Source organism: Bolinopsis microptera, chromosome 3 (genome assembly GCF_026151205.1).
Source record: "Bolinopsis microptera isolate Bmic1 chromosome 3, MBARI_Bmic_1.0, whole genome shotgun sequence".
NCBI lineage: Eukaryota > Metazoa > Ctenophora > Tentaculata > Lobata > Bolinopsidae > Bolinopsis > Bolinopsis microptera.
In genome coordinates, this window is record NC_087074.1 from 20,165,955 (window position 1) to 20,178,595 (window position 12,641).

Consider the following 12,641-nt stretch of genomic DNA (forward strand, 5'->3'; position numbering starts at 1 on the left):
CACACAAAACCCATTTGTTAGCCATTTTAATAGGATGACAGGGAACCATTACAGTCACTTCATGTCTAATCCTATAATATCTAGTACATACTTTTTCAGCATTTTTCATCAAAAGTTTCTTAACTGAATCTTTTGTTTATTAGCCGGCTACTTCTTAGTTTGAACAATACAGCCTTGTGGTTACTGTGAAGGGTATTTGAAGGGCAATACATTTTAATTTTATTCAACACTGATCGACAAGCTTTTAAGTTTTTAATTGGAGTAAGGAGAATCAACTATTTATTTGATATTTGATTGTTGTATTTGATTGTAAATGAAATATTCTGTAGTTGATCTTGAGCTCATGTTTTAAATCTAAGGGTTGACAATATTAACTTAATTCTTACAATGCCTTGAAATAATATGACAAGTTTTTATGAGATTATCGTTAAACAGCTCCTCAGAACCTGCTGACCCACGAATTTATTGCAATCTTCGTCAGGTTATATTGTTCGTATAACTATATAAACAATAGTTTGTTTATGTCTTATAACGATCGTAGATTTACTCGCTGAATAAGCCAAAACGTTTTTTTCACAACCATGTGGGGCATTTTGTATTATTGTAAGGTTAAAGATTAAGCAATTTATCGCGAGATATTTAAGTGTAACTATTCCGTGAAACGAACTTATTTTGACATGCTACATCTGTCTTGAATTTGATTGGTTGAAATTGCCAGCTGATTGTACGATAGCTGTCTTTCGTGACAGTATGATATGCCAAAACAGGTGTGTTTCTTCTGTCAGTCTAAAGTGAAGTTTATAAATCCTGATGTCGGCCCTTAGATAAAACAAGGGGTTTATTATACAGTGCTTTCCTGATATTTAAGATTTAAGGTACTATACTTAGTGTTTAAGTTTATTTAGGCAATGAATTTAACCTGGTAAACTGAAATTTCACTGAATTTCAACCACCCTTTTCTTTGGTGCTCATTTTGAGCATTCCATTTCTGTTCAGTCAAGTCTCACCTAAACTTTTCAATTATATATATCTTGAAAAGGTATTGAAATTTGATGGTCATATTGATTAAATCTAAGATAAGGGATCGTTTACATATCTGAAATCTTCAAGTTTTTGCTGACGTAATAATATGTAATCGGTACCTTCTCATGATGGCAGTGCCTTAATTTTAGTGTTAAGAAGTGATATAATAAATGTTATATTAATAATGAATTGGTTATTGTATTCTGAGCATAGATACTAGCATCATTCTAAGTGTACACACCGTATATTTTACTATTGGATGGGGAAGCAGACTTGTTGTGAACGTACTGTGTACAAGACACGATATTTTCAAGTCAGTGTTAAAACGAGCTAGCTCGGCTCCCTAGTTGTGTACACTGTGTGTATATATTGGGCTATCGCTTAGATTAATTGGGTTGGAGAATCGACCATGCATACATGCAGATATATTAACGGACGCTATTTTCACTGATAAGCGATTGGGAAAATGTATCTAGGTCGACATAATGCCGAGTTAGGTATTATCCGAAAACTTTCGGTTTTCATGATAGATGCTCAAATTCGATCGAGCTACCGGCTCCATGCTTACAAGCTCATCAGTGAGAAATTGTTTGTTATCTAGCAGTTTATTCTTATTTCCGGGTGGTCAGTGAACTGTACCAGGACACGATATTATCAGGCATTATTATAACGAGCTAGCTCGGCCCCCAAGGTGTGGACACTTTGTGTTGAACATGGATTAATTGAGTTTTGTGTACTACAATAGATACGACGCAATACTGAAGCAGTCGCTATCTAAAATTTGATTGAAATCTCTTCGCTGACTTAAACATTCACCACTGCTAACCCATTTTAAAAGATCACAAGTTCTCCCTAGCTTGATATGTTAGATTAGCTGCATGACCCAAAGTAGACGGAGAACCTTTTAAGATGACTTTTGAGGCGCCAATACAAAAGCTGCTTACGCTATCTACCTATTGGTAGTGTGTTACCATGGTTACGCTATCTTGCGGATGATGAGTAATCACTCCACGCTCTACGCTCGCTATCTTTAATTCGTTATGAAGGTACCTTTAATTCATAATGAAGGTAGCTTTGATGGATATTCCAACGTCATTTCTAAGCTGTAACATTTTTAGAAGTTCTTTAATTTATTACCTGATAGTTGACAGGCAATCAGCTAAAATTATTCCTAGTTTTTATTTATTGTTAGTTAACTAAAGTTAAGCATGTAAAGCTAAAAACTGGTCCTTAATTTATTAGCATTAAAATTAAGATCGCTATGCATCTGCACGCTTAAATCAGCACGTAGCTGAACTCAAAGCATTAACTCTTTCTACCATATACTAGGAGATATATAAATAGTTGAGATTGTTGACGATATGGGAGGTGACGACCTTGCAGCGGAAGCCGCTGCCTTGAAACAGAAAATAAGGGATAGTAGAAAAGAGATGTGTGATACTCAGCTTATCAACGAAACGGGCGACATCGAGTCCATCAAGTTGACTCTTCGTGTTAGGAAAACTCTGAGAGGTCATCTGTCCAAGGTTTGTAATAAAGTTTATAAGGACGTCAAAACGTGGTTGCACATTGAGTCAAGAGAAGTTTCGTCCATAAAATCGTGTTCGTAATCATAGAAAACTATCATATCGTTTAATTTCAAACATTATTGATACGACTGGTTAGAAATAAGAATTCCTCATTATTAATATTCAAATATCATCATTATTAAATTGATTTGAGTATTCAACATTTTTCATTTCCTTATACATCGAGGTAAGTAAGTTTCTTTTTTCTGCCTATATCAATAGTTACCTGTGTTAGTGACACATTTCAAGTGTACCCAAATTCCAACTGTTCTTTCCCACTATGGAGATCGGAGAATGGTCAGACGAAGTCACAATTCTTGTTTAGGTGCGTTTACATTTTTGCTCACAAAAAAGGGTGAACAGTCTCAGTAACTCATTTTTTCCTCAGGTTTTTGCGATGGACTGGGCTGAGGACAGCCGACATCTTGTCTCAGCTAGTCAGGATGGTAAACTCATAGTTTGGGACGCATACACCGCCAACAAGGTCAACGCTATTCCACTTCGTTCTTCATGGGTCATGACTTGCACCTACGCTGCCTCAGGTATGGCAAAATAGATCACTTGGTACTGGGCGGTGTGGTATTTCTTTGTTAGAAATCACATCTTGATACTTTCTAATTCCGTATGACGTGTGTTACAAGACTTTTGTTTGTTGATCCCCCAATATCTGCCCCCTCCCCCTCCGCCTACAATGTCTGCCGTTAAAGTTTGCAGATAGTTTTCAGTTCGTGAACCAAATGTACTGCTTTTTTAGTTTCGAGCTTAACAATATCGATGTCGTTACAACTTATGTATTATGTATAGAAACATAATTTAAGCGCCCCGCCCAAAGCCTGTAATGCTATTCTAATATCTGAAACAAAATGTTGTCGGAGCAACCTGAGCCTTTTATTTATGTTTCTTTTTCAGGAAACTTTGTTGCATGTGGTGGACTGGACAATCTGTGTTCTATATATAACTTGAAGACAAAAGAAGGAAACGTCAAAGTAAGTCTCACCTCCTTGAAGCCTTTAATGTGACATATCAATTGTAATTGTTGTAGTTAACAAAACGCAGAAAGATGGGTAAAATATATATCTATTTCCCTTAATGAGTAATAACCTAACAGGTAACGAGAGAGTTGGCGGGGCACGATGGTTACTTATCATGTTGCAGGTTCATCAACGATGAGCAGATCTTAACCTCCTCGGGTAGGCTCTCTAGTCTCTAATCTCTATTCAATACCAAATCTTGTTACCCGTGACTCACCAGTACTAATAGTACCTAATAGTACTATATATGGGGGGGGGGGGGGGGGGGGGGGGGGGGGGGGGGGGGGGGGGGGGGCCAACCATATTTCAGTATATTAAAGTATATCCCCGGGTCAAAATCGGAAAAAATCCTACATTTTAATATACTTTAATATACCTACAATTAGAAGATTTATATTCTTCGTTAAGATTTACATGATGAACTATATTTTTCACTCAGATTCGCAATATAAGCCTGTTTTAGGACTAGTACATGAATTTCCATCCAGATTGGTCAAAAATTGGCTGAGCTATGAGCTTTAAAAAATATGCCCATATTTGGGCATACGCTTTTGTCCAAATTCGCTTTTGCCCAAATTCGATAAAATTTCAATATTTTTTAATGAGACTAACTCTATGTGAAATATATAACTCAGTGTTTGTTGGATATAGTGGATACTAAGTAAAAAGACCTCCATGAACAAAATTGGGAAAATTGCACATAATATCTCGGTTCAGAATACTAGCCAAAATAACTTCATTAAAATTGAAATAACTCCATCAGTTTTCAATATTTTTTCAAGAACTTTTTGGAATCGATTAAGGATTGCATTTCAAGCTTATTTTGGGCAACAATTTTTGATGTAGGCCTCCAAGGAGATAGGGATATATTAAAGTATATTAAAGTATATTAAAGTATATTAAAGTATATCCCCGGGTCAAAATCGGGAAAATCCTACATTTTAATATACTTTAATATGGTTGGCCCCCCCCCACCCCCCCCCCCCCATATATAGTACTACCTAATAGTAGTCCAGTACTAATGTACTAATCCCGAGTTCAGACGCCATCGTTTATTGTTTTTCATGTCCTTAACCGTGACTATAGAGTCACAGCTTGGATGTGAACCCCATTTTTCTCAAAATTCGACTTTTTGGAACAGAGCCAAAAAGATTAACAAAGTTGAATCGTTGGAACAAATGAGCTTAATAAATTAAATTTGTAAGCTTTATGAACTAATGGCAACCGATAATGGGCATTTTGCTCCTTTATAAAATGTTTTTTTGTTTTTCAAAATCAGGACATTATTTTTGAAACACCCTGTATATACCAGGTGACACGACGTGTGCCTTGTGGGATATAGAAACCGGACAACAAACAACCTCTCTAGTGGGACATGGGGGTGATGTCAACTGTATCTCTCTAGCCCCTGATGGCAACACATTCATTTCAGGTTTGTGACCGGCACTCTTTGTATTGCCATCAAATAACATGTTACTCTCATAGGTATATCGCTTAAGATTAATTGGATAAGAAAAATCGAATCGATCATGGATAATACTTCATTTAATATGAACATATTATAACCCCTATCAAATCTGGTAACCTTCATTTGGCAGGATCTTGTGATACCACCTCCAAACTGTGGGATATCAGAGACGGGTTGGCAAACCAAACGTTCGAGGGACACGAACTAGACATAAATGCTATATCCTTTATGTCTAACGGACTAAACTTTGCGACGGGAAGTGAAGACGCAACCTGTCGAATGTTTGACATCCGGTCAGACCAGGAGATGGCGGTTTACGGAGGGGAGCACATCATCTGTGGGATCACTTCCGTTGCTTTTAGCAAGAGTGGCAGGGTCCTGTTTGCTGGGTATGATGATTTCAATTGTCGCGTGTGGGATTTGTTGAAGATGGAACAAACCGCAGCACTTATGGGGCACGAGAACAGGGTGAGTTGCTTGGGGGTCAACGAGGAGGGACTAGCCCTCTGTACTGGTAGCTGGGATAGTTTCCTCAAAATCTGGAATTAGGGGGACTTTGTATGTCTGGATATTCACTAACGCTCCCATATCAGGTCATATACTTTCAAAACTACGGGAGCTCTGCTTTTCCCAGAGTAAAAGGGACAATTCTCGTTATTCTCATGTCTACACCAAACATTAACACAAACGTTAACAACATTCTACAGCAAATTTCTTTCAAAAAATAGGAACTATAGAAACATCTTTATCATATTTTGGCAATTGGGTATTCAAAAATTTTATCGTAGCCACCGTTCAAAATAAAACTCTTAGTTTCTCCTCAGAATCTTCAAATAAGTATACACATTTTCTCCCCACATTTTTGTTTGTTTAATTATTGGATTCCTGGTATGATAAAATCTGTTTTATCTAATTTGATTCTCGCAGTAATGTGTTATCATAGAGATTTAGTTATAAATCAACCTTTATTATTTTATGCCATCATATGTTATGTCTGCATCTAAGTTGGATTTTTATGCGAACCTGATGTATCAATACAGTTTACACAGCAGCACACCGTTTTTAGCCATTTTATTATGATGACAGTGAAAATGCATATATTGCATGTTCATATTATGGAGTAGATATTTTAATACAACTTTTTGCCTTTCTGCTCCCATTTTTAATGATGATCCGTCATATTTCAAAAATAACCGAACTTTAATTTGATTTTTTGAATTCCCGGTAACTCGTTATGTTGAGATAAGTTTGAAATATTATATAAACTATAATTATACAAATCCTGGCATGTACTTTTTTCTTGGAAAGTTTCTTAACCGAATCAGATACTGCGAGTGTTATAAATGATGTGGCCGGCTACTTCTTAAGTTGCAGAGTAAAGCATGGTAGACAGTAGTTGCTGTTAAGGGTACATGGAGCTCAAGACATTTTAATTTTATTCAACACTGATCGATAAGCTTTTAAGTTTTTATTTGATATTTGATCGTTGTATTTGATTGTAAATGATATATTCTGTAGTTGTTCTTGAGCTCCTGTTTTAAATCTAAGGGTTGACAATATTTACTTAATACAACACCTTGAGATAATACGATATGTTTTTATGAGATTTAATTATCGTATAACAGAATTTCTTCGCAAAACATGCTATCTGATTACAATCTTGATTAATTTTAATCTTCGTCAAGTTATTACACGCAATAGTTTGTTTACCTTATCGGACCTTATTTGGACGGACATTACTTGAACGCTGGAGGCCCTAGCGTTCATCTTAATGTCCGTTCAAATAAAGTCCGTTCAATTAATGTCCGTCCAAGTTAAAGTCCGTCGAAATTTTAAAAAAATTTTTTCTATTTCGAACTTTTTGCCCAGAATATGACAACTTTGAGAACTTTATTGTGCCGCAAGTTAACGACGGAAAGGTTCTCCTTGGTCTGCCGGAGGCACAGAAAACTCTACTACTACTACTACTAGTATATGATGTTTTCAAGGGTCACTTGACGGAAAAAAGTCAACAAAATTATGGCACTCAACAACATAGTTCATGAACTAGTCCCCGCCAACATGACAAACTTGTTCCAGCCTAGCTCTAGATATTATATGGGTAAATCGTGTTGCCAAGGACATTGTCCGACGTTTTTATAGTTCATATTAATAATGAAACAGTGCTAGGAAAGCTCCACGTGATGTCAAGGTTAACCTTAAGTTGTCTAAGATAAAACCACTTCACGCCGAATGGCTTGTAAAAGTTAACACTGAAATGTAGGACCGGGGTAGTTTGATAAAAAAAGGTTTCCATAAAGCTAGAAATCACTGATGCTTTAAGCATGGACTATTTCATGCACGAAAACCCATTTGATGAAGATGATATGTGATATTAGACACTGATCATGTACACATTTTTAAACATTTTTACTGCTTAAAGACTGCTTTTCTTACTAACTGTATAAAAAATGGATTTAAAAATCATTTGCTGAAATTTAAAAAACGTCAAAAAAACGCCAAAAAAACGTCAAAAAAACGTCAAACAAAATTCGGATTTTTGATGGTTTTGAATGCCTTCGAGCGTTCATATTAATGTCCGTTCATAAATATGTCCGTTCATGTAATGTCCGTCCAAATAAGGTCCGATAAGGTATGTCTTTTTATGATGGTAGATGTGCTCACTGAATAAGTCAAAACTTGTTTCACGTTCACTTGGCACATTTTGTATTGTTCTCAGGATAAAGATCGAGCAATTTATCTCGAGATGTGTAAGTGTAAATAGTCCGCGAAACAATTATCCTGTGTCAGCAATTTAATGGTCTGTCAAAACGGACAGACCATGTTAAAATGAAATTATCTGATTAATGATTATGCATTATGTCAGTTCTAAATAAGCCGCTTAATTTTGTCTTTTTATCATCATTTGCAGACGTAATATGTGTCATGTGAACGGTCCCTTATTATGATGGCATTGTCTTTTAGTTTTAATGTTAGTGTTAAGAAGTTATATTATAGATGTTATAAATGATGAATTGGTTATTGTATTCCTAGTATAGATCCCAGAGTAATTTTTTGTTTGCTGCTAGATACTACCAATGGGTCCGGGACTCTACGGCGTAAGACTCTAACCCTAACCCGCCGTAGAGTCCCGGACCCCACTACTAATATCACAGGGCAGAGGATACTATGTCGCGACAAATATAATAGAGCAGTCTGGTGGTGAATTGGACCTATCCGTGTATAACAGTGTAGGTGCATATAGGGCCCTGCGATGATATCAAAGTGACCCAAATTGCAAATCGATGTATCTTGGACACTGATTCCAAATCTGAAATCACTCCATAACATTGCTTCCCTAATGGTTTATTTCATTATTTTTTATTGTTAATTAACAAAAAAACTGCTATTTTCTTATTTTGGACACGTGAATACCAGTTAAACGCAAACAGCAAATTCTACTGTTTATGGTCAGAGTTTGGAGTAATACGGTTTAAGTTTATAGTTACCTAGCTTGCTAGTCTTTCTTGCTGAGAAGCGAGCAAGAGACCAGAAAGCTTGAAGCTAGCCTAGATAACCTTATTTTTAAAAATTTAAAAAAATAAATATGCAACCTACTAAAACCAATGGGGCCCTCCCCGGGGTCATTACATTTACTCTCGCATTTGCGAGAGTCGTCCCAAAGGTGTGAAAGTAGGTCAAGATTTGTTCACACCAAGCTCTAGCATCGCTATTAGTATTTGTTGACCATCTGCCTTCACTGAAGTATGTTTTTAGAGAGTGGAGGCCGACCGTCAGCTTGGGAAGCAGGGCCAAGTGGTAAACAACGTCAAGGCTCCCTTCCACATGGACCATGTTGGTTTTGGCAGATACTGTGGTAATAAGATATGAAGTGAATGAGTGAAATGAAGTGAGTGAAAAGGGTGTAAAAGAGGAAGAGCTTGTAAGGTAGTTTAGGAATGGAAGGAAGCAGGGCATGTACTACAAAAAACAGCTAGTAGTACTGTAAGATAGTAACAATAACCATTGATAATTAAGTAACAAAGACAGCAATATAAATGGGGTGGACAATTTGCCCTTATCGGCCAATAGAACTTTTGTGACCTATTTTGTCTCCTGTAAGTGAAAGTTTAAGAAGTTTGATATACCCCTGCCAGATCGGCATGTCCCCTGCCTGAAATCTTTTGCTAATGTACCATTTGGCAACAATATTAAAGATAACCTAGATAACCTTAACAATAAAAGCTGAACTCAACACATAACAGAGTATATGAACTTACACTTAAATGTTTATAACATGCTGAGAATGAGATGCGTCTCGTTGCCGGTTCTAATTTCTGAAACATGAACAATTAAAACAAATATTAACCATTTTTATTACGGGTTACCTGGGGACCCCAGGCTATTATATTTATGTTCATAATCATAGAGATTCGGCGGAAAGACAAGCTGAGCGCCGCCCAGTAAGATTATGGATTACGGGTACCATCCGTTGATGGGTATAATACTCTGATCGTCCCGGTCTGGAACCCCAGCAAAATCACCGATATAGAAGCAATTGAAAATGTTCAGAGGAACTACACTCGCCGTATCTTAGGTTGTCAGCAATTGGACTATTGGGACCGTCTTAAGAAGCTGGACCTGCTCTCCCTGCAGAGGCGGAGAGAGCGATACATCCTGATCCATACATGGAAGATGGCAAACGACCTTGCTCCAAATGACATCAACATGGTATTCAAGGAAAACGCTCGACATGGCATAAAAGCCATAGTCCCACCACTGAACAACAAATCGCAACGATCAATGGCCACTCATTACGAGAATTCCTTTGGAGTGAATGCAGCGAGACTATGGAACCTCCTCCCACGACAAGTGAACAGTTTAACTGCTCTAGGACTCTTCAAGGTATCACTTGCTCGATTTTTGGAGACTCTTCCCGATACCCCGCCAACCAAAGGATACACCGCCATCACCAACAACTCACTCCTGGAATGGAATCTACAGAAAGATCTGAACCAGGAATGAATGGAGGACGTACTAGTTACTGTTGTCCAGAAGCACTCCCTGCCAAACCAACCTAAAGTACCTAAAGTAAGTAAGTCCATGGTAAATCTGATTTCAATGCCAAACTTGCTGTTTGCTCTTTTATATACGGGCAATACATTTCCAACCTTGTTACTAATATTGTGAGTCTTCTCACCCTGGTCCCCTTTACTGTAATCACCGTGATTAACATAGTCCCGTCACCCTGGTCCCCTTTACTGTAATCACCGTGATTAACATAGTCTTCTCACCCTGGTCCCCTTTACTGTAATCACCGTGATTAACATTGTCCCGTGGGCCTATGTGGGTACGTATTTTAAGTCACATACGGACACTTCATTCAGACCACCATGACAGCCCTGGTATGGTCACAACCGCGGCGGTTACAGGTCTCTTCTGGGTGATGTGGAGTCCTACTGTGGTACGGTTACACCTCTCTGCTATAAAAGGAGAAGACTTGATACCGGCATGGCTGGAAAAAATGCGGTATCTCTACATGTTGGGAGCGTACTTAAACCCGCTTATCTATACCTTGACATATTTTCATCGCCTCAATCAATTTTTAAAAGTATATGATGCAATGCCCGGGGCTGCAGCAGTAGCCGCAACAGCAACTGCAGACACCACGATAAAAATTTATTAAATACAGAATAAATGTTTATTAATCCACGAATCAACGCTCGCGGATCGCGCTTTCTCGCAAATCAACGCTCTCTTACTGATCAGGATTTTATTTTTAGTGCTTAGTCTTACAAATTCATTTTTCGATACAGCATCAAACATGGAATAATTGATATTGATCAAATTATATTATTTTGCTGGTTTCTTAAAAATAATATCTTTAAGAACGCGAGCGTTGATTCGTGTATTTATTCGGTATTTAATAAACTATCTTAGATATAGGGCAGTCGAGTTTTCTTCTTCTTTCTTTCAACGTTGGACAGCTGCACTCGTGCATACCGAATTTTTTGGCAGTCCTTGAAAATTAGTGCCATGACAAGAAGGAGCCATTTAATGATAGGTATATTAATTCAAGTTTTCATCCTTGACCTCGTCCTCGGCTCCAATGACCCACGAGAACCTTTGTCTAAAGAAAAGGTAATTATAACCAAGGATGTGTACGAAATTCCACCTCTTTACTCGATAGAACCTGCAGATTTTCCGATAATAAAAATATGCAGAGATGAAGTTGACGATTTCCTTCTTCGGAATGACACCTCATTTACATACAATAGACCATTTTATAACAAAAAAATGAAGAAAAGGGACAGATTACTTCTATCGCCTGAAGACATTTATGCTTGTCCCATGTCGATGCACGGATATCCAGTATTGGACACAACAAATTGGACGTGTTTGATCCCTGTAAAAAAGGTCTGTGATGGTTTCTCTAGTTGCCTAACTGACGAGTGTGGTTGCGGAGAGGAGACTACCGAGCAGTCAGTAACCCAGACTCCGGTCTTCTACTGTGCTCAACAGCCTGGATGTGTCTCATTTCCACAGGTAACAAAAACATAAGACAATATTTTTCTTTATCAATACAATAGTGCGAATGATCACTAATGGCGACATTCCCATATATATGGATGATGATTAATCACTCTACACTCGACTGTCACGTGACTTTTTCAACCCGTTCTCCAGCTGGTTCTAAACGACTTTTCGAAACCCTAACCCTCTAATCTGATCCCAACCCTAACCCTAACCCAATCCTTAACAAAAACATATGCTGAAACCCTAACCCTAACGAGAAATAAGACTAATTTCCTTATACGGTCATATCACGTGATCGAGACAGTATTTCGCCAATATCTCGTCAGGGGAGCATTTTAACCCTATGTCATGTGGGGTGATTCGGAATCAGCGTCCGAAAATACATCGATTGAAGTTGGTTACAACCGTCGGGGGCCCTTTTAGAACAATCTCGAAGATCGACTGTAGAGTGATTTAGCACGCTCGCATATATATATATATCCACGCAGTCTAGCGGGCGGAAATTTTTATCGCCCGCGTCCTCGCGGCGATATAATATATGTCCTCGAGGGCACACAGCCCGAGGACGACATATCTCCGTATAGCCCGGAGGGCCCGTAATTGGGCCCGAGTGCTATACGGAATTCCGCCTGCAAGGCGAGTAGGATATGTATTATATCCACCAGCGGGCGCTTGTAATTGTATAAAAGTCAACTATAGACAAGATCGCCACTATAAATTGTTGTATCCATGGAATTAAACAGGAATTAAACAAACAGGAATGAAACAAACAGGAATTAAACGAACAGGAATTAAACAAACAGGAATTAAACAAACAGGAATTAAACAAACAGGAATTAAACAAACAGGAATTAAACATGAAATTACCAAGGAGAACACTAACGAACTCGTTTTGGCTATACATCAATTCATAAATACGTTCAGATATAAAACAAAAGCCGAATAAAAGTATGAAAATAAAATCTTAAAATTTAACCGCGTTACAATATCACGAAGTGGAAATAAAATCAAATATAATAACATAAACCCGCCACG

General features: G+C 37.8%; 1 protein-coding gene across 1 annotated transcript; it reads left to right on the forward strand.

Moving 5' to 3' along the window:
* Positions 1–1,645: 1,645 nt before the first annotated feature.
* On the forward strand, positions 1,646–6,788 carry LOC134813308 (guanine nucleotide-binding protein subunit beta-1-like). The gene is made up of 7 exons (XM_063821003.1): positions 1,646–2,069; positions 2,353–2,549; positions 2,980–3,133; positions 3,501–3,577; positions 3,700–3,781; positions 4,935–5,054; positions 5,221–6,788. The coding sequence occupies exons 2-7, from the start codon at positions 2,385–2,387 to the stop codon at positions 5,637–5,639; spliced, it is 1,017 nt and encodes a 338-aa protein (XP_063677073.1). The 5' UTR covers positions 1,646–2,069; positions 2,353–2,384; the 3' UTR covers positions 5,640–6,788.
* The last annotated feature ends 5,853 nt before the right edge of the window (positions 6,789–12,641 follow it).